General features: G+C 38.3%; 1 protein-coding gene across 1 annotated transcript in view; it reads right to left on the bottom strand.

The window, feature by feature from the left end:
• Positions 1–24231, bottom strand: part of LOC127657955 (adenylate cyclase type 2-like) — a 205450-nt gene that overhangs the window by 44356 nt on the left and 136863 nt on the right. The window contains exons 4-9 of the mRNA XM_052146987.1: positions 16232–16381; positions 13286–13434; positions 10508–10619; positions 10138–10265; positions 5554–5712; positions 5331–5463 (exon numbers count right to left, since the gene is read on the bottom strand). Of these exons, the coding sequence (XP_052002947.1) occupies positions 5331–5463; positions 5554–5712; positions 10138–10265; positions 10508–10619; positions 13286–13434; positions 16232–16381 (831 nt within the window). The remainder of the gene's footprint in view (positions 1–5330; positions 5464–5553; positions 5713–10137; positions 10266–10507; positions 10620–13285; positions 13435–16231; positions 16382–24231) is intronic.

Genomic DNA, 24231 nt, shown 5'->3' with positions numbered 1-24231 from the left:
TACTGGCCGAATATTGTTCTTTTAGTTCGCCTAGAATATATAACCAAATGCACTGATATTTTGTCCTGCTGAGGTGTTCGTTTGGTGACATTTCTCCAGTTTGAACTTATTCCTGAAATTCTTGGCCTTAGAGAACTCAGCTATACACAGAGCTTTTATGATTGGTTAAAACTATTCATGGGTGTGATTTGAATGTACTGGCTTATTTTAGTTTAGCTGAAGCAAAAATGTAAACAAAAAAGAAAGAAAATGCCCCCGAAATTCAGAAACAGTTCTTAATATTCTATTATATTCCTAGTTATACTCTACATATTGTGGCATAAAATGTGAATTTATTTTAAATAAAGTATTTTACATGAATGGATGAGATACAGATTGTTTAAAATTATTAGAAAAAAGCCCCTGAAAATCAAATTCAGGGGGAAAATTTTGCCTCTTATTGTAAAAGTTATTTTCTGACAATGCTGCTAAGGATTTTGTTTGGCGATATTTCTCGTGTTCACGCACAGTTTTTGACATAGGAGAACTCGGTTAGTCAAGAAGTGTTCATGACAAGTCAAAATGAATTGTGGGTGTGGTTTAGCTGTGACATTCTTTATTTATTTCCCTCAATAAACTCATTTTAAATCACTTTCATCAAGTGATGATTCAATGATGTAGAAGAGCACTACAGTCATATACTGTATTTCCAGATGCACTGTCTAATCAAGAACACTTTCTGCATTTTAAGAGCTGATTCGGCTGTCTGGATCGCTGCAGTGGAGAGTTGTTGTATGGTTCAAGCATAGTATGCCAGATTGTGGAAGTATTTCTGGATCCACCACCATCTATAGCATTCAAAACTGATCTGAAAGATGGGGAATTGTGCCATGCTAATAGCGTTCAGCACACATTTTTTGGCTTTTACCTGATTTGCATAATTCCTGTAGTGAATTGGGTGATAAAACAATGCAAACACTCCATGCAAATCAACAATGGTATCAGTGAGCACAATTTATTCATAGTGAATTCCTCCTCGTGTATACAGTTGAAGTCAGAAGTGTAAATATACCTTAGCCAAATACATTTAAACTCAGTTTTTCACAATTCCTGACATTTAATTGTAGAAAACGTTTAGGTTACTAGTGTAACCCCTGTTCCCTGTAGGACACAAGGGGCTTCTTTCGGGAGCCTCCGATACCTCTGAATATGAAAAAGGCCAATGCCAAATTGGCAAACAGAATTTGCATGTCCCGCCCCAGGACATACATGTATAATGTATGCATACAGTATGTATGCATACAGGTTCTGCAATGAGGAGCCAAGAATAAAGTTCATTACAGCGGCTTGGTACAGTGTTGTGGCAAGGGGGACACAACGTCTCATTCCCTACATCAGGGAACGGGGGTTACACTAGTAACCTAGACGTTCCCCTTCTGTCACTCACTCAATGTTGTGTCGATTGTAGTGATTCAATAGCGCCACCTACACTGAACCATGTTACGTGATCTGCTGATGCTGGGGCAGCAAGCTGTAGCGTGCCATTGAGCATGGGCATCAGATTGCACATAACCTTGAGGCGTGGGAACAAGTGACGTGACAAGCATGGGAGCAACTCAACTCAACCCGGAGATTGTAGAATCTTGCAAAGGTATTGGGTGTTGCCCAGACTTCTGTAGCTGCTCTACAGATGTCTGCTAGGGAGGTGCTGTTGGCCAGTGCCCACGAGGATGCCACACTTCTTGTTTAGTGTGCTCAAACCCGCAAGGGGATGGGCATGGGCATGGCCTGGGTCATCCAATGTGATGACGTCGACTACCCAGTGGGCGAGCCTCTGTTTGGAGACAGCGTTCCCTTTCCGCTGTCCACTAAAGCAAACAAAGAGCTGCTCAGAGAGACTAAAGCTCTGTGTGCGGTCCAAATAGGTACGCAAATCACTCCTCCCGGGGCAGCAATTGCAGGTTCACTACCTGGTCCCTGAAAGGTGTCGTAGGAACCTTGGGCACATAGGTCTTAGGTCTTAGGACGACATGAGCATCTGCTGGACCGAACTCAAGGCAAGTGTCGCTGACAGAGAACGCTTGCAGGTCTCCAACCCTTTTAATGGAGGCGAGTGTAATCAGAAGGGCCGTCTTCTGGGAGAGGGCACTTAGCTCAACTGATTCTGGTGGCTCCAATGCGTTCTCTGAAGGCCCGTAAGGACCACGGAGAGATCCCATGAGAGGAACAGACATGGCCTGGGACAGTTCAACCTCTGGGCGCCTCTTTGAAACCTGATGATCAGGTCATTTTTCCCTAGGGAATTACCGTCCACCGCATCATATACCTTTAAGGTGGAGGGGGACAGCTTTCCTGGGCTCGACTGGATGCTTTTTCACCGCTGAAAACTGCTTGGTGAAGTCTTCAACGGTGTCAACGAATAGACCGAGCTGGGATATGGGGGTGTTGAGAAACCGGGCTTTGACAGTTTCCTGCATCTCGACCAAGTTCAGCCATAGATGACGTTCCTGGACCACAAGGGTGGCCATTGCCTGTCCGAGTGCCCGCACTGTGACCTTCGTGGTCCGGTGGGCGAAGTCAGTAGCTGAGCACAGTTCCTGCAGGACTTCAGGATCAGGACTACCCACATGCAGATGTTTTAGTGCCTTGGCCTGTTGGACTTGCAGGAGGGCCATGGCATGCAGGGCGGAGGTGGCCTGTCCGGAGGCCCTGTAGGCTTTCGCTGTCAGCGAAAACGTTGTCCTACAGGCCTTGGAGGGGAGTGCGGGATGATCCCGCAAGGTGGTTGCGCTTTGTGGGCACAGGTGCACCACCACCGCTTTGTCCATCTGTGGGACCTTTGTGTTCCCATGGACCACCCCACCATCGAGGGTAGTGAGAGCAGACGAGTAATGAGGTCGGTTCCGGGCAGTAAAAGGTGCCCTCCACAACCTCATTAACTCGTTGTGCACCTCCGGGAAGAAAAGAGCATGCTGGGGGGCGAGTGGTTCGTGGGGATTTAGCTGGCGAAAGCACGCCCGCTGAACCCTCCAAATCACCTCCATCGCCAGCCAGGTCGTCCTCAATCCCATGGGAAGAAGGAGCAATGTGGGGGGGACAGCTGGAGTGGCTGGAGAAAGGAAAGCCGTGACCTCAACGATGCCATGGTCAAGTTCTCGCAATGAGTACAAGAGCCATCCACAAATGCTTCCTCGGTGTGATCGCTACCCAGACACACAAGGCAGTCCCTATGACTGTCAGAAGCGGAGAGATATATGCCGCATCCAGGAACAATGCAAAGGTAAAGGGCATCATGACAAATACTTTAAAAAGACTTCCGACTCCAATGCGTTAACTCTTTTAGAGAAAATAAAGCTCTTTTAAGAAGCTATCGAAGTGTCCAGGGGCGTGGACTGCACGGGTGTGCAGAGGAGGGAGAAAGCCGCTGGCAATGCACCGTAGATCTAACAGCAAAGCTCTCTTTAGAGGTGAGTGGAACAGTGGTGAGATCTTCAGCTCGCTGAACACACAAACGCTCGGCTCCGAAGAAAGAATCTGACTGAACAGATGCACGATCCCCATCTTTTATACCCGTATGTCCAGGGTAGGAACATGCAAATTCTGTTCACCAATTTGGTATTGGCCTTTTTCATATTCAGAGGTATCCGAGGCTCCCGAAAGAAGCCCCTTCTGTCACTACAATCGACACAATGGCGAGTGAATGATAGAAGGGGAATATTCCCTGTTTTAGATCAGTAAGGATCACTACTTTATTTTAAGTAGTAGTTTGTCAGAATAATAGCAGAGAGAATTATTTATGTCAGATTTTATTTATTTCATCATATTCCCAGTGGGTCAGAAGTTTACATACACTTTGTTAGTATTTGGTAGCATTACCTTTAAATTGATTATCTTGGGTCAAACGTTTTGGGTAGCCTTCCTCAAGCTTCTCACAATAAGTTGCTGGGATTTTGGTCTATTCCTCCAGCTTGCACACGCTTTTTCAGTTCTGCCCACACATTTTCTATTGGACTGAGGTCAGGGCTTTGTGATGGCCACTCCAATACCTTGATTTTGTTGTCCTTAAGCCATTTTGCCACAAGTATGGAGGTATGCTTGGGATCATTGTCCATTTGGAAGACTCATTTGCGACCAAGCTTTAACTTCATGGTTGATGTCTTGAGATGTTGCTTCAATATATCCACATAATTTCCTTAGTTATGATGCCATCTATTTTGTGAAGTGCACCAGTCCCTCCTGCAGCTAACCACCTCCACAACAAGATGCTTCCACCCCCATGCTTCACGGTTGGGATGGTGATCTTCGGCTTGCAAGCCTCACCCATTTTCTTCCAAACATAACAATGGTCACTATGGCTTAAAACCTATTTTTGTTTCATCAAACCAGAGGAAATTTCTCCACAAAGTAAGATCTTTGTCCCAATGTGCACTTCCAAAATGTAGTCTGGCTTTTTTATGGTGGTTTTGTAGCATTGTCTCCTTCCTTGCTGAGCAGCCTTTTAGGTTATTTTGATATAGGACTCGTTTTACTGCGGAAATAGATACTTGTCTACCCGTTTCCACCAGCATCTTCACAAGGTCCTTTGCTGTTGTTCTGGGATTGATTTGCACTTTTCGCACCAAACTATGTTCATCTCTAGGAGACAGAATGCGTACTATTGTTTATATAGATGAACGTGGTACCTTAAGGCTTTTGGAAATTGCTCCCAAGTATGAACCAGACTTGTGGAGGTCCCCAATTTTTTTTTCTGAGGTCTTAGCTGATTTCTTTTGATTTTCCCATGATGTCAAGCAAAGAGGCACTGAGTGTGAAGGTAGGCCTTAATATACATCCACAGGTACACCTCCAATTCAGTATTCAGAAATTCAAACAAAGAGGGCCTCCGGACAGGCCACCTCCGCCCTGCATGCCATGGCCCTCCTGCAAGTCCAACAGGCCAAGGCACTAAAACATCTGCATGTGGGTAGTCCTGATCCTGAAGTCCTGCAGGAACTGTGCACAGGAATTCAACTTCCAATCAGAATTAGCTAATTGTGTAAAGGCTTGACATCATTTTCAGGAATTTTCCAAGCTGCTCAAAGGCACAGTTAACTTGGAATTGTGATAAAGTAAGTTAAAGTGAAACAATCACTTGTTGGAAAAATTACTCATGTCATGCACAAAGTAGATGTCCTAAACGACTTTCCAAAACTATAGTTTGCTAATATGAAATCTGTGGAGTGGTTAAAAAATGTGTTTTAATGACTTCAACCTAAGAGTATGTAAACTTCTGACTTCATCTGTATATATAATCACAAGATTTCCTAAGATGACAGGAACTTAAGAAAGGATTTGTTTTGGGTGTTTCATACCTTTGGGTTGATCACCAAGAAGGTAACAACTCCATGCTCTTTGAGATAAGGATCTCGTTCCTGACCATCTCCATCTTCTACTTTATATGCCCCATCCAGGTGCTCAAGAGTGACTGAGGTGATGTGGACTCGTCTATTCATCAAAAGAGGTACTATTAATCTCTCACCATATTTTCAGCTGTCTACTAAAAACTGAGAATTAAAACTGACTGCAATGGCTTACCCAGGTACACCCCCAGCTTCCATGTGATTGGCTAAAGTCACATCATGTGACCAGACATCATATTGCCATTTCTGGAGGCCAATCACACCACAGAGAACATTTCCAGAGTGAACACCCACTCGCATGTTAATGTCCACGCCTGTGGCATCCCGTACTTTCCTTTATAGAAAAGAAAGAAGAATAGAGAATAAGCACATCTTCTTCTAAGTTAAACATACGTATATCAGCATATTGATTTAACCTTATGCTATAACATGATTAGAAATACATTTGAACAAGAGATATGGCTTTGATCTTTTAAAAAGCATAACCTTTGAAATGTTGTTTTTGTCTTTCCAAGTTCTTGAAGATACATCGATGCATAAAAAAACAAGGCTAAACAAAAGTGGAGAGCTTGATCCTGTTTCACTCAAAGAGGCTTGAGACCTACACTAGTTTTTTTGTTTCTGTGAGGCAAAGTCATCTAAAAACACTCACAGGATTTTGTTACATTCTAAAATAGCTTAAAACAATTTGTTAATGCTGGGTTTAAGCCAGTGTCTCTAATATAACCCCATTCAAGCACTCAAGCAACAAAATTCTTCAATTAGTGGCCCTTTTAAGGAATCAAAATCTTTCAGAAAAAAGAGAAACTTCTTCAGACTACTTTTTACCGATGTTAAAGGGATAGTTCACCCAAAAATGACCATTTACTCATGCTTATGCCATCCTATATATGTATGAATTTCTTTCTTCAGCAGAACACAAACAAAGATTTTAAGAAGAATATTTCAGATCTGTATGTCCATACAATGCAAGTTAATGGTGATCAGACAATTGTAGCTCCAAAAATCACATAAAGGAAGCAGAAGTAATCCATAAGACTCCAGTGGTTAAATTTATATCTTCAGAAGTGATATAATAGGAGTGGGTGAGAAACAGATCAAAAGTCCTTTTTTACTCTAAATATCCACTTTCGCTCTCACTTTTACATCTGAAAGTCACATGTGGTGCCTGTTTAGTTTCACTTTCACATCTGAAAGTGAAAGTTAAAGTGGAGATTTAGAGTTAAAAAAAAAGTACTTAAATATTGTTCTGTTTCTCTTCCACACCTATTATATCGTTTCTGAAGATATGGATAAAACCACTGGAGTCTTATGGATTTAGTTTATGTTTCCTTTATGTGCGTTTTGAAGCTATAAAAAGGTAACCTGATAACCATTAACTTATATTGTGTGGACCTACAGAGCTGTAAATTAGTAAACAAGAGTAAAATATAATAGAATTTTCATTTTTGGGTAAACTCTTCCTTTAAAATATTTGTCACATGTAATAAGGATCATGGCCTTAATTAATTATCAACTGGATTTTGGTTTAATGTGTTATGGTGTGGATTCTTTGATATTGGTTGTTTCTGAATTTAAATTCTTAAATAGTATCTGATGTGCTAATGAAACTGAACAAAGTAACCCTCAGTTCATGATGGGCAGTTCAAGACAGCCCAGTTGACCATGTGACTCTGAAAAGTCACTTCTGATTGCCGCAGGACACCTTTGGGGATGTGGCCAATTTCAGTTCAAATAGTTCCAAACAGGAAAACACGCTCTCTTGCTCTCTTCGCTCTTCTTCTCTTGCCTCTGGTGTCTCGTCTCTTCATCCTCTTGAGGCTCTTCGCTCTTCTGCCTGTCACGCCATGTGAGGTCCAAGGGAGCTCGGGACTCGATGTCCCGAGAAAGCTCATCACTCTCTATGGTTCACAAACCCATGAGAAGGCCTCGCTTCACAGCTAACATCATACAGACAATAAATTCCATCACACAGAGATCAAAACTTTGACAGAACAAACTTTCGACCAAGAACCAAGCCACACAAAGAATACAAGGAAACACCACAAAGACATTTATATTTACATTTATGCATTTGGCAGACGCTTTTATCCAAAGTGACTTACAGTGCACTTATTACAGGGACAATACCCCTGGAGCAACATGGAGTTAAGTGCCTTGCTCAAGGACACAATGGGGGTGGCTGTGGGGATCAAACCAGCAACCTTCTGATTAACAGTTATGTGCTTTAGCCCACGACACCACCACCACACAAAAACTTATATTGTGTCCCATTGTGCTCAAAGTGCTGGTGTATATAATTTGAGTAATCCGATTGCAAATTGATGAAAAGAAGGATAAATGGTTCTTAAGGTATTGTCAACAGACACCATAAAGTTAATTTTCACTGTACTGATCACTCTTTTCACCAACCTGTCTTATGTATATATGTGTTAGATTAGATTTATGTTTAGAATAGTAATAAAGTTTGTAGGTGTTCAAAGACGACTTGACTGTGGTATATTTTGATAAATAATATTATTTTCAATAAGCCATGAGAATAATGTCACTCCAATAAGTGAATTAATCATAATTCACTTATTAAAGCTAATTCCTTACAGTTGAAATTGTGAGCTGATACAACTAGACGTAGTCTTACGATTTCAATGGTAGAGAATCTATTAACTCTTTCCCCACCAAACACGGAATTTTCCGGGTTTTATGAAAAAACGCTTCCCCGCCAAACACGGAATTTTCCGGGTATCCGTGTTTTAGGTGGTATACGGTAAGGAAGACCCGCGCGCATGTTTTGAAAGAGTATGCAACTCTTTGATCAAAGAAACAGACTGCGATCGTCTCAAACGTGAAGAAGTGGAACACCATACTAATACTAAAGCACTTGTTTGATAAAAATGCCTTTTTCTCAGCTTTTTGTCCGAAATGTTGTTTTTGACAAAACCTACCTCTGTTCAAGTGGCAATAAAAAAAGAACAAATGAAGATAAAATAAAATCGGTTTTTTTTGCCTAAAAGCAGAGGCTCAGATCTTTATTGTGATATATAGCATCTTCATATATTCATGGAAGAACATATTCTGCGGGCCATTAAAATTTAGCGAAAATCATCAAAAACCCTGGCGGTGGCTGGCAACTTTTTTTAAAAAACGCTGACGGGGAAAGAGTTAAGACACATAATCTAGTTATTTGTTATTTATCTAATTTATAATGGTTGTTGAATGCAACTAATTCCATTATACATTTCATTACCTAATAAGGACAGTTTTGTTCATAGCTCACATATTTCAAGACCTTAAATTCCCTCCTAAATTTAGCATGCGCACATAATACCCTACATATAATGGTGGTAAAATTTATACAAAATACCCATTTTAACTGACCCCGTCCACATCTGTAAATTATATATGTAATACACTACGTTAGATAACATGAACTAACTATGAACAAAATATGTTCACAGTACTAATTCATCAGTTAATGTTATTTTACTGATTTAATCAACATATATTAATACAGTATTGGAACTTTCATTTTATATACATCGTGCACATATACTGTATATATACCAAATGGGCAAAGGTCCAAAGTAGAATTTTCTTATTTATCTTTTAATAAATGTATATTAGAGGGGAAGTTAAAAAGTGTTGGTAGGGGACAAGCCCAACATAAAGGAACTTTGATTGTTTTTTGGATAAAGCATACTTTTTCCTTTCAAATCATCCCAGGGACAGAAAAGTTTACCTGTAATATTATATCAATTTCGTTTAATTTTACAAAATCTTTATTATTATTATGAAATTCAATTATATTTAGCCTCAAGGTTCCTTAATATTTCCCTCTTCTTTTAACAGGAATTTATAACATGCTTTCCACCACCACAATTTGCCAGCAATTACTAATATAGAGATATCGTTCTTGCAGCCTCCTGCAGAACAGATAAAGATAAGAGAAAGACAGCCCACTCGTTTGCACTGAGAACCAGTCATTTTCCACAGTCTGACCTCTGAGGTCTCTGACTACTATCAGGACAGCCAGGTATCATGTCTGTGTCCAATCAGCCCCTTAGTGTAGAGGATTGTAGCAATGGAATAGCTAGTATGCAAACAGTTTCTGTCATTTGACAGAAGTATGTAAACCAGGTCTGTTTATTATATAATATTTGTATTATATTTCAAGCCACTTGAAGTTACATGACTACAGAAATTCCTGTGTGAATGAGTAACAGTGCAATAATGACAGGTGTTCCAAAAGTTGTTGCTTAGAGAAGGCTTGAACAGGTTTGCAAAATAACCCCAATTTATACCTGGTAAATTATTAAGAAAATAGGACAGATGTTTTCAAGCAAATCAGTAGCTAGAATTCTGTCTTCTAAGGAAGAAACAGAGTAAATCAGTAGATGAACAAGCCCTTTGGGTTTACTGTATTTGAGCTCTACTGATGTTAAGAACAACAGTTCTCAACTAGTTTCCTTTCAGAAGGCATCATTACAATTATGTCCTTCAACTCAAACATAGGAATTTAAAAGTCTTATTTTATTCACCAAGTGGATTAACCTATGTATTATGCTATCCTAATTATGCACAAATATAATTATTTTGAGTTTTTTTACATATAGAGTTTTCTTTTCTTTCTTTCTTTTTTATTTTGTTTTTTTAACCTGCTGTCTGCAATCCTATCAGAACAGACTCACCAGTTAAGAACCACTAGTGTATACAAATTATAAATTATAAGGTAGAGTGCACAGATATGTTGGGGTGAACTTACTTTATGGCTTCACACATGTCTAGTCCCATCTTCACACAGTTTTTGGCATGGTTTGGCAAGGACTCTGGGAGGCCAGATACACAGTAATAACAGTCCCCCAGAATTTTGATTCTCATACATTCATTTTCCTGAAATACACAGAAACAGTCAAGGACTTCAACAGACTGAAACCATATTAACATAGAGTAAAGGCTGTAATAATGTACAAATCTATGTATGATTGGTTTGAGCTTTGTAAAGTAATTTCTTTTCACAAAAATAGCAAATAGTAAAACACTTACAGTAAATGTAGAATAATTGTTATTGTATAAGATTGTTGTTGTGTAAAACTGGGTTAATTTCAGTTACTAGACAGAGTAAGTCAGCTTACCTTGGCAATCTGATCAAATTTGCCAAATAGTTCATTCAACATATGGACCAGCTCTCCGGGTGAGCAATCACTAGCCAAGCGGGTAAATCCAACAATATCAGCATACAAAATGCTGTAAGACACCATACATTTGTGTGACATTGAATGAAAAAAAAAATGATATACAGGTTACATAAAAATTTACTCTACCATTCCAAAGTTTGACTGAATTAATGTTTCTTGAGATCTTCAAATACTTTTGTTTAAAAGCTTATGCTTAAATTATTAAAAATGGTTTTGTAAATAATTATAAATTGTGCCTATGAACATCTTTGTAAAACAACTAATGAATGAACTGGACCAGGTAGTAAATAAAAGCAGCAAACAAGAACCAAGAATCCAAATAATTAAAAAATGTTTTACAGTAAAAGCATCCCAAGTGGCCTCTCATGATGTTGATTGAGATCATGTGTAGAGTGAGTAGATCTGTAATCTAGACAAAGGTTGACTAGATTGAAGAATTCAAAATATAATATTTTATTTGTAGTATGTGTTCCTACACTTCCTACACGCCCCAGGGACTGCTCATTCCCCGGTATGCTTGTTTGCTCCTGTCCAGTTCTGGGATGAGACAGGCAGCTCGCCTCAGTGCCGGACTGAACCAAGTTCTGAACTGGGCCTTGCACTGACTCCTGTTCAAGATGCTGACACAGAAGTACATTTTGGCATGCATGCGTACTTTCACGTCTCGATTTTACCTCAACACAGACCCTTCCTACGGTTCGCATTCGACGGTCAGGCGTATCAGTACAAGGTCCTCCCCTTCGGCCTGTCCCTGTACCCTCGTGTCTTCAAGAAGATTGCAGAGGCATCCCTTGCCCCTTTAAAGGAATTGGGTGTTCGCATACTCAACTAACTCAATGACTGGCTGAATCTAGCACACTCCCAAGAGTTACTGTGTGCACCTCAGTCGTTTAGGGCTTCGGGTCAACTGGGAAAAGAGCAAGCTCTCCCCAGTTCAGAGCATCTCTTTACTCGGCCCGGAGTTAGACTCAGTCTCAATGTCAGCTCGCCTAACAAGCGAGCGCTCGCAATCGGTGCTGAACTGCCTGAACTTATTCAGGCATGAATAGTGGTCCCACTTAAATACTTTCGCCCGCAGTGGTAAACACGATTGCTCAGGCCATACCTCCTTCAACAAGGCAGCTGTATTCCCTGAAGTGACGTTTGTTCGCTAAGTGGTGTTCTTCCTGACACAAAGAACCCCAGGGGGCTTGAAGGTGTTTGTTGCCACTATATTGGTCCACCACGATGCAGTAGACGGTATGTTTTTAGGGAAGCAGTAACCTCTTGTGATGTATCTTCTGTGGCATGGTCTCACATATGTTAGCCAGCAGAAGGTGACAAAAAGATAATTTTTCTGTTTAATATGAGCCAGTTATGTGACGTGAGGTGAATCCGCATCAGCTAGTGTTCGCTTGTATTAGTACTACTAAAGCTAGGAAATAGCTTTAAAAGACTTTAAACTAACAACTTAAGCATTACGGCTCATCACAGCTGAGAGACACAACAGACTGATTAATTACACAATGGGTGCTGATTAAAATGGCAGAGGATGTTTCTATAGTGATTGACTCTTGTGCACCGGCTACCACGAAATAGAGAGAAATACCCCCGCTTGGATGCTATTTTGCCACTGAGAAAGCTGATCTTTAGAAAGCTGACAGCATCTCTTCTTGGGAGTGGCAACAGGTGATTGCACATGCTCTCTCTCTCCTCACACACACACACTCACACACACACACACACACACACACACACACACACACACACACACACACACACACACACACACACACTCGTTTATCCAATAACTTGTTAGAAATAGCAAAAGGACACTATTTCTGAAGTGTCATTTTTGAATTACTAACAAAGGCTTTGATGCATCATATGGTTTGAACCAGCAATAGCAGATTCTGATCTGACGTGTAAGAAAAAAAGTAGTTTCATGCACAAATGCATGTGTATATATATATATATATATATATATATATATATATATATATATATATATATACAGTATATATATATATACACACATACACATATGAGCATATTTATAAATATTTGATAAATATTTCATATTTCATATTTATAAAATTATAGTTAATATATTTGGGCATATATGTACATATTCAAACTGCACTATGATTTGATTAAATATACCGTATGTTACATATATTAAAATCAATTTACATTTTTGGAATATTGGAAATATACAGTTTGTTTTATATATTTTCATATATTAAAACCCTACATAAACATACTTATTATATGTGTATTACATATATTGCGATATATCAGATTTCTGTAAATAAAATGTAACTAATTTACAAAAAAAGTATTATGTCAGTACGACTTAAAATCAGCTTTAAACACACATTATTCATGGACTTTGCAATGCACTTCTTTCCAATGCATAATGGATGCTTCTTTTATTAAATTCTAATAAATATTTTATTATTAGAATATTCTATTTCTCATTATACATCTGTTAGTGGTATAGCTACTTCGGCACATGAAAATGCTTCTTATACCAAAAGATGGCAGGTAGATCTGTAGTAGTTTATTAGTTATTAAACAACTAAAAAGTTGTAAAAAAAATAAATATTTGGTGCTCAAGTCTGTGAACAATAAAATATCGGCGGTTTATATATTATACTAATGTTAACTCCAACCTTTACTTTCAGTGAGGTGTTCTTTCACAGATTCAGTATTAGAAAATGACAAGAGACACACCTGACGTTGATGTGACGTTGTACATATAAATTATGGAAGTTGTTGGTGTTTTCCACTTGGCCAAACTTTGGTCCCTGGAGCCTCTGAATGATCTCAGCTTTCATTACTCGGGCAATGTGAGCAGGAAGCAGAGACAGTAACAGACGCTCCTGTAGGAAAACCACAGCACAGTAGGAAGTTAGCATGAGATGAATTATGCCTCATATGCACAATCATGTAGACTGTCTCTTTAATATGTGCAGCAGAGACTAGTATGATATAAATGCTTCTATAAAATAATACAGTCTTTAGACCAGTGCAACTCAACACGCGGCCTGAGCCATCTTTTTGCGCAAAGAAAGCAACAAATGAATCCAATAATTCACTAAATAACTATATAACATAAAGTTAAATAAATTCAAACCAGTGTTTCCCTAATAATCAAACAGTGGGGAGGAAATAACCTTTTCTTTTATTAATTGAAAATAGCTCTTAAAGCAAACATGGAGATAACAATATAGTAAATTGACAACTCGTAATGATTCGTACTAGATGGCGAAATCATAACATATCATACGACTTAGCTTGTATGACTTTTAATCCCACAGAGACTTGCCAATCAATACATTTGTTAATGATAAATTCAATACAATACAGGCATCAAATTTTAACACGCATCCTATCCAACACTTTATTTTTAAGAAAGGAAACGTCAGTGAACAAGTTTATGCATTACATACAAATTACTGTTGTACGTCAATAACTTGTTATGCTTCCCTTGTCTTGTTTAATACTCTGATGTTTTCTTATTTTATTATCAAAATCATTGTTAGGTTTACTGTTTAGGTAAAGGGTTACACTTTAGATTTAGATTTAGGTTAGGGGTTAAACTTAGGTTATCTGGTTCATTTGGTTCACGTGGTTATTTTTCGCCATTGGAGTAAAAGATGTACGTTTATGCAAGAGGCAACTCGTATGATTTCTTACTATTTTGCCATTGTATACTATTAATACAACTTGTTATGAGATCGGTTTGGTTGCTGCCTAGAGCCTTCCATACTAGTCATTTGGAAGAGCGCTTTAGCATTTGTCTGCTGCATACAATAGTATCTAATAATAGATGAGAAGCTCTAGTGTATCTTTTATAATACACCATTAAAATTGGATATTAAACACAAGTACATTTTCAGGTGGTTTATCCACATTTAAGCAGCAGAGAAAATTCCTGAAGCACGTTAGTTCTGCTATATTAAAGTCCCCTTACTGTGGAGCTCTTCAAGCAAATTATGCCTTTGCTATTATTTTTCACACCTTAGCTTTGATAGTTGATGTGACATCCATGAGTCAAAGGCAACCTGTAATGATATTCTACTGCATATGGGAGTGCTGTAATTGGGTTAAAGTGGACTTTTTTAAAAGGTAAAACCAAGATTACTATAGCCAATTTTAAGATTTGACATATTTCCCCACAAGGCATAAAGTGTGAAAAACTTAAATCAGATTTAACAGGAAAGCTCTGGAGGGTCATTATGATGGCTCGTGATCGCTTGACTCTGCGCTAAATGCAAGAGAAGGTTAATTGCCCACTAGGTCTGGTACATTTCTCCTAATCAGCCTTAATGAACTAATAAAAATCATTTTAAAATCCTGATAATTTTATTAGCCTCAATATAAAAGCCACATACATTGATTTACCCCATGACAAAATGCATCAACATTATCCTTATTTGACTAATTAATGTGGCACGAAATGAATCTAGGATCTACAGCTACAATAACAACAACAGCAGAGAACTGTGCGACGCACCAGCGGCAGACGAGACCGCTAAGCGGTGCAGAACCCAATTCATCACCCACAGCCTGAGAGGATGTTCTTAAGAGGTTAATCCAGAGAAGAGCAGAGAGGCAGTGTTTGACCTCTCACAGAGAACACAGTCTGATGGACGACAGCCAACATGCCAGCAGCAGTCTCCAGATCTCACAGACACAGCAGTGGGCTTCAGTCACACCATCTGCCTCTGTGGCCCAGCCGGAACTGGAAGCTGAACAGCAACAACACCAGAGCCCTGGTTTCCACTCAGTAGGAAGTGGGCCGAGATGTTCCTTTCTCAAGTCCTTTCAAGATATATTCTTGTGCAGGATATTAATTTTTTGACTAGTTAAAAATCAAATTATTTATATCAGGAATTGAATTACTACTAGTGGAAGTGCTAATTTTTTATATCAGCAATTACAATAACAAAACAATAAAATTATAAAAAAAAAAAATACTTGCTAAAATACATATTCTTGATATCAAAAATGGAATTTGAACTAATAAAAAACATAATTACAGATTTCTTTATTAATTGGATTTTCACTAGTAGAAATCAAAACACAATTACAAATATCTACGTCAATCATCCACAACATTAAAACCACCTAATATTGTGTAGGTCCCCTTCGTGCTGCCAATAATTATGTTGTTACAAGTACAAGATATCCATTCCTGATATCAAAAAATGTAATTGCAACTAGTGAAAATGCTAATTTTTTAAATCTGTAAATGTATTTTAACATGCCAGATTTTATATTTCATATATCTAGAATTTTAGATATCAATAAACAGAAGAGTATTAAAAGATAATAAAAGGCTTTCTTAAAATATATCATATCATTATAGATATCTTAAATTAACTTGGCCACTAGAGAAATCCAAATTATTGATATAAAAAATGTCCTGTCATTCTCTCAGCAAACTGGTACATAAGAAAAAAGCTTTCCAGTATTTCGGTACCAGACCCAATTTATTCCTGAATTTCCCACTCTTCAGTCTCCATCAGTATTCAGCGGTTTGTCAAATGAAACATGGGATCTCAAACTTTAGACTTTTCTTCTGGCCTCCAAGTTTTTCAATGCCAGCCAGAGACAGGTTAACAGAACAAAATGCCAAAACTGAGATAAAGTAAAGTGAGGATGATACTGAACCTGTTGACGCTTCTCAAACTCCAGTTTAATGGGTGATTTGATACAATTGCAGGTATCTTGATATGTCTGCTTTAGTGCCAACTCCATCAGGTGCTTATGGTATGCTCCTGCCAGGTTACCACATATGAAAATTATGATATTTGCCAGGATCTAGAGGGAAAAGCACATAACAGTGAAAATTTTAGTATTTTTAAAACACAAAAATGCATAAAATAGAGCCTAAATTAATTACCAAGATTTGACTTTTAAAAACCTTGATTTGTGTAATTTATTTTATTTTATTATTATTTTAAAGTGGCATTCAACGGATCACGATGTATAGTCAGGACATTACTGATGTAAAAAAGAGCACCATCACTATTTGAAAAATGTCCTTTTTGTTCAAATCTAGAAAGGCCCAATTTCCAGCAACAATCACACCTTATCCTTGAGTAATCATGTTAAATTGCTCATTTGGTACTAGAAAATCACTTGCCATTATATCAAACACAGTTGAAAGCTTAATGTCAATATTAGATTAGAAAAATAACAAAACAGAATGAGCTTTCTCTAGAAACTCATCAGTCAATCATTGTTTTGAGGAATGAACAAAAATACTGAAGATTTCATACAAAGGTGTACAATACAGTCTTCAAAGTCAAAGGACAACTGGCTCTAACAGGACAGAAAGAGATGAGGAATGCCAGATGTACAAATAAACACGAGGATAAGTACATCAGAGTCTCTAGTTTGGGAAATAGACGCCTCACATGTCCTCAGCTGACAGCTTCATTGAATTGTAAAGAGAAGACTCAGGGGTGCAGGCCTTAAGGGAAGAATTGCAAAGATAAAGCCACTTTTGAAACAGAGAGGGCAAAGGAACAGACATTGGACAACAAATAATTGGAAAAGAGTGTTCTGGATCTTAACCCCATTGAGCATTTGTGGGATCAGCTATACTGTAAGGTGTGTGAGAAGTACCCGACAAGACAGTCACATCTATGGCAAGTGCTACAGGAAGTGTGGGGTGAAATGTCACATGAGTATCTGGACAAACTGACAGCTAGAATGCCAAGCTGTCATTGCTGCACATGGAGGATTTTTTGATGAGAACTCTTTGAAGTAATTAAGAAATTCTGATTTTTAATTTTTTTATTGTAAATAGCAATTTTTCACATTATTAATGTCCTGACTATACATTGTGATCATTTGAATGCCACTTTGGTGAATAAAAGTACCAATTTCTTTCCATAACAGCAAAATCTGTACAGTATTCTAAACAATGTATATATAAAGATGGTTATGCCATAGAATGGGAAACAGAATTGCAAATTTAGCTTTGGGGATAGCTTGGGTCAAAATGTTAGTTATCAATAGAGCTATTGATAAAACATATATAGTATTTACCATAAATAAAAGAAAAATATCAGGTTGAATGGATGAAAAGAAAAATAACAGGGTTGAATGGATGAGCTTGCTGAAAGCAAGACACTAGAAACACTAGAATTTTTGTAAAGGCTATTCCATATTGTAGAGCGCAACTAAATTCTAAATGGACACAGAACATAACAGCGAAAGACACCGTGTTACCGCATATGGCACCAACCCTCCACCCCAACACACACACTTTTCATGTTAGGATCTTTATATTAGATAATAGTTTATATAACATATATATTAGTTGTCACTAAAAAAGGACGAAAAATGGAACGAACGAATTAAAAGAGTATTGGAACTCCAATTTGTATCCTATTTGTGGAAAGTGTCAGAAAACATTTAGTTGTAAAGTTTGAACTAATGAAGTCAGTGACATTTTTAGAATAACTCCTTTTGAGCAGTCAAGCAGGATTGTGCAAGGATTCAATTTCTAAATCCAAAAATATTTCACTGACACCAGATTATACATGAAGCAATTCCCATTCAGCAGTAAAGCTTGTACGATTCTCTTGCGTTCCAATCTCAAAAAGCTCTTGGAGTATGATTTTTGTATTCAAATCTAATGTTCAGCAGGGAGGGGAGTCAAGTCTCCAACTTTTCATGCAGTTCACACCTTTTTCCTCACACTTTCATACTATTTCAATTACTGCCCCAATGTTGTTGGGCCGTGTACCTGATTATTCCTGTCTTTCAGCTAAGCCCTTCTGTCCTCTGTCTTTTTAAAGCTCACATTTCAATATTGCATCAAAGGCTTGGTTCCATGAGATATTATTTTAATTGCTCTTGGACATCATTTCATTTGGGACACTATGGACACAAATTCATCTCGGCTGTCACACTCTGAACCATGAAAACTTCAAAAGGCATCGGGCGCCACAGACATGGATGGAATGAAAGTGAAAAGAAATTCACAGTGACAGAAAATACAACAGAATGTTTCATATTGAGCATAATCAAGATGACGGAGGAGAAATTCACTAGATAGAATTAAACAGCTAAATAGAATTGCGACCAAAAAAAATCCTTCCTTTAAACTCACTAAACAGTTTGCATGTGGTATTTCAGTGCAAAACCCTTATTCACCAATCATAATCCAGTTTAACCAGACACTAAATGCACAAGTACGCATCCTTTTTATGTGAATTAAGCTTACTATAGATTGGGCCTTATTAAAAAAATTAATAAATAATAAAAGTATACACATATATATATATATATATATATATATATATATATATATATATATATATATATATATATATATATATATTATTTAATAAGGCCCAATCTATAGCAAGCCATATATATATATATATATATATATATATATATATATATATATATATATATATATATATATATATATATATTCTAAAAGACAGCTGAAGTGTGGAAGTGGCCTTCCGACTAATGAGTAGTTAGCGCTACTGTCTGGGGAAGCACAGCTAGTGGCCCAGCAACTTCCTGCCACCAGCGTCCTTGAGTATAAAGACCTGAAGAGGGCCATCGTGCAATGGGTTGGCCGTACTCCTGAACACAGCTGCCAGCTTTTCAGGTCCCTCAGGTTCCGGAAATATGGCCACCCATTTGCTTTTACACAACAGCTCCGGGATGCCGGACAGGGTTGCTGCTGAGGGAGCCTGCGGCGCCATGGAGATCGTCAATCTGGTGACACTGGATCAGTTAATCTCCCAGCTTTCTCAAGGGAAGCAGAATGGTTCCAGTGCCACCGCCTGGGATCGCTGGAGGAGGCAGTCCAGCTTACAGAGGACAACATGGCAGCATTTCCGGGAGGCAGCAAACCAGAAGCTCTCTCTTCTCTCTCTCTATCCCCTGATTCTCAACCCCCTGATTGTAAGCATGGGGATATTCACATGTATCCTGCCTCACTCATCCACTGAGTTTGGGAACAAATTTGCCTTATTTTAGGAATTTATTAAGGGAAATATGTGTGGATGGTCCTGTGAAAGGTTGTCTTGATGTGTGATGCTATGGGTGAAGAAGCAGTGCCAGGGTGTCTACATCTGCTCTGTGTAAAGATGATGCAAGAGAGGGAATTACCATCCTCAGGGGGTTCCCTGGTGGGGTTTTCCTCTGGAGCAGTCATGTGATGAATCCCTCAAACACACGTTTGACAAAGTGAAAGTCATCGATGGTCAACAGCTCCAGCCTGGCATTGCACTCACGTACCCATATTTTTTATTATTATATGAATTGTTATGTATTAAATAAATTTGCACCAGTGTTTATTACCCACAAACAGATGGGTTGGTGGACTGATTTAATAAAACCTTAAAAAATAATATGAATAAGTTTGTACACAAGGACACTAGGAATTGGAATAAGTGGCTCGAACCCCTGTTATTTGCAGTGTGAGGGTCCCGCAAGCCTCCACAGTGTTTTCCCCATTCATGCTGCTGTATGGGCGTCAGCCGCGTTGCATGCTCAATGTCATATGGAAAGATTGGGAGGAGGGACCTTCAAACTGTAAAAATGAAATTCAGTAGGTTCTTGGCAAAACTCCACACTTTGGGTCAATTAACACAGGAGATTTTTCTCCAAGCTCAGGAATGTCAAAGCTAGCTGTATGAAAATGGCACTCGACTATGGAAATTCACATTGGGAGATAAAATGCTTGTATTACTGTCCACCTCAAGCTCTAAATTACTCGCCAAGTGGCAAAGGCCTTTTGAGGTCACATCGCGATCTCGATTATGAGGTTAAACGAACGGATAGGGGCAGAGCACATCAAGTTTACCATCTCAACATCCTAAAAGTTTTCTAGCCTGAGTCAGGCAGTGGGGATTTGTGGCAGTGAGGGCGGAGGGAGACATAAAAAAGTGTACGAGGCATTAGAGTGACAGAGAGAGACCAGAGAGAGACACTATTCTCGATAGAAGCCTTTACTCATTTGTGTGTGTGACTACTTCGCCACTAAGTGCCTTTTTATTTATGTTTTATGAACGATGCAGAAGAGTAATAAAAATACTCAAGTTGACAGTTCGCAGCCTCCTGACTCCTTCATTACCCACACAATGCACCTTCTACATGGCTTTAAAGTGGGATCATTTTATCTCAGCCTGTGTCTTGGAGGGCTCCCTCTCTTCATCCCTTTTTACCTCTGAGAAGCTTGCTGTGGACCGCCATGTGGTTTCCAAGCCCGTTGTCGACCACCGGGAGGTGGAGTAGCCTGCATCTGACCGTCAGGAGGTGGCAGAAGCCAGCCGAGCCATCTGCAGTCATCTCCGCAACCAGCAAAAGGAGTAGAAAGAAGCAGGTCCCTGTGTAATGGTTTAGTCTGACCTCTCGCCAGCTTCCGCCACTCATTCTGACCCTGTTTAGTCCTCTGGGGTCACTATCTAGTCTGTCCAGTCCTCTGGGGACGCTACCTAGTCTGTCCAGACCTCTGTGGTCATCACCCAGTCTGTCCAGCCCTCTGGGATCCCTACCTCATCTGTCCAGCCATCTGTGGTCATCATCCAGTCTGTCCAGTCCTCTGGGATCCCTAGCCAGTATGTACAGCCCTCTGTGGTCATCACCCAGTTTTTCCAGCCCTCTGAGGTCGCTATCCAGTCTGTCCAGCCCTCTGCGGTCCTCACCCAGTCTGACCTATCCTCTGCGACCATCACCAAAGCGTTTCTGTTCTCTGCGCCCACTGACAATTCTGTTCAATTCCCTGATGCCCAGCCTTGTCCCTCATCAGTGGTCGTCATCTTGGCTGACCCATGCCCAGTGTAATATCTGCTTTGCTGTTTGCTGTTTTATCCCCTGTGAGTGGTTTTCTTCTTGTATTTTTGTAAATAAAGCATTTAGTGTTGTATTCCAGTGTTTGGGTCCTCATTCCTGCAAAACCCACAACACTTAACTAGCTTTTTGAGTAGCTTGACCAAAACAGTATTCATCTGTTTCATTCTAAAAAAACAATCCAGACTTGAGAGACTGAGGGTTGTTAATGAGTTTAATTAGACATGAGAATGTCATTTAATTAAAATATACCTTCATTTGGTAGGCAATTTTAAATCTTTGAAAATCCTGCCAACTTATTCAAGTGTATGTGCAAGTTTAAGTAAAAAAAATGAAAAGAAGAAAAAGAAAGAAATCTGAGCAAAAATCAACATTAGACTTTCACAGACTGGCAAAAAGAAGAAACAGTGTAGATATTTGACTGGTGAATGTGAAGGGAATGGTCTAAGAAACATATTGAAGGGTTTCAAAAGTGGCAAACCACATCAAGGCTTTTCTGCTCCCTATTACATTTACATTTACATTTATGCATTTGGCAGATGCTTTTATCCAAAGCGACTTACAGTGCACTTATTACAGGGACAATCTCCCCGGAGATTGTCTCCCCTTGCTCAAGGACACATCCATTCTGTTTTCTGTCCAGACACAACTGTAAAATATACATATGATAATGCCCCTCATTTGATCTTCATCATTTAATTGACATATGATGAATCACTGCAGTCTTGATAACTAAGAAATGTACACAAATGCCTCTTTTAAACAAAAATTTGTTTAATGCCTGCTTTCCACTGAAGGAAATTGTTTCATTTAATTGTTCCAGACACATTTGTTGATTTTTGTGAATAATGCACAATTGATAGCACCTTTTTTGTGTGAATGAGATCCAATCAAAGCATGTTTAAATAGAAAGGAGGCATCTTTGCACTGAAAAGAATGGCAATGAATTTTGCATTTTATCATATGAAAATAATAATAATGCAATTATACAGTATACTAAAACTATTAATATATCCAGAGAAATGCCCTAATGTCCCATAGACTTATATAGAAAACCCTTTAAAATAAGGTTATATTTGTTAACAATAGTTAACAACATTGGTTAACATGAACTCAAAATGAACAATACACAGCATTTATTAATCTTGATACATGTTAATTTCAACATATACTTTACATATACAACATATTCATATTTTTTAAATCAAAAGTTGTGATTACTAATGGTACAGCATTAGTTAATGAAATTTGAACGAACAAGAACTAACAATAAACAATTTAATTTTATTAAATAAAGTTAACAAATATTAATAAATATTGTAAAAAAAAAACATATTGTTCATTGTTAATTCATGATGACTAATACATTTATTTTATTACTAATGTTAAAATGTATACTTTTTATAAAATACTACCAGTATATAACACCAAGTAAGCATTTAATCCTGGTGTATGCATTCATTTGATCATTATCTATAAGAGATGAGACAAAAACTTCTTCGTTGTGAAAAAATAGACAGATAAATAAAAGGATTATTTGATCTTGATCTTGAGCTGTGAAGCCACCTCAAGTGGAATATCTGGGGTAGGGTATTTTTAATAAGCCATTTGTGAGATACACTGTCTAAAATCAACTCTAGGTGTTCCTCTTAAAGACACAATCTTCAGTGCTCATGTAATAGATTTAGTGGTTGCTGAAGCAACATCCAAACACAAATCATCCTTCAACTTCTCTCTTTATTTTTTTCATGTGATTCAAATTGCATCAGTTAAACTTCTTAATGTATGCAGTTATTAACTAAATGCTTTTCATCAAAACATCCTCTGGCAGATTCACTCTCTCTTAGTTTTTTCTTACCCTGAGGCTCCCCACCCAGACATACACAGAATAAGCAAATGCTCTATTTCTTTGGTAAAAATGCATCCTAAATTTAATTAATAACAACAACAAACATATACAGTATACATACTTAATGCTAAAGTAGCAATGAGCTAGTTTCTCAATTAATAATCTTAAAATCCTTTGCCATGTACCAGTGGTGTGGAGTCAGCCCCTTCAAACCCTTCAAAGAAGGGGTGACTACATAAACTGAGACTTAACCGGTTACTAAAAAAAAATAAATAAATAATAATTTACATTTCTTGTTGCACTTAAATCTGTTTTGTATACTATTCTGATGATAGTTAAACTTTGTAGTATGGCACTTTTCGTACCACTGTCTCCTTAAGATGATTCGCTTATGTTTTCCTCTTTTGAAAGTCGCTTTGGATAAAAGCGTCTGCCAAATGAATAAATGTAAATGTAAAACTGCTCATTATCACACTGCAGCTCTACATTAATGTGTCCCCCTTCACAGGAGGTTTTGAAGGCTTCTGTAATTCATTTGTATTAGCAATGCCAACAATACAAATAAACGGTTTAGAACGTTCACTTTGACGCATCCAGTGTAGACAGGCTAAAGCCACTGTGGCACGTCGGAACTGTAAGGTAATATTGCGTGGTGTATTTGTATTTGTGTGTGGGGGGTGGGGTGGTTAAGGATAGAAGGGGTAACAAAGTATTCATTGTAAGTGTTGAGATCAACTCAGGCATAATGACACAATACAGAAGATTTATGAGTCTCCAATCAGATACCTATCTGTCAGTGTAATACTATAATCAGATTATCTCAGACAGCATGTGGGAATATGCTTGGAGTGTATTTTGAAACTCATTAAAATAACTAATTCAGAAACAGCTGCTACTAAAGGTCATGACTGTTGAATTTTCATGACTTCACAGTATGATAATAAAAAGTGCTGTTGTAATTCTTTAGATGCACACAAACACAAACATTTTG

Source organism: Xyrauchen texanus, chromosome 17 (assembly GCF_025860055.1).
Source record: "Xyrauchen texanus isolate HMW12.3.18 chromosome 17, RBS_HiC_50CHRs, whole genome shotgun sequence".
Classification (NCBI taxonomy): Eukaryota; Metazoa; Chordata; class Actinopteri; order Cypriniformes; family Catostomidae; genus Xyrauchen; species Xyrauchen texanus.
Note: the sequence above shows the minus strand (reverse complement) of the source record. Positions and strands in the feature narration are given on the sequence as shown.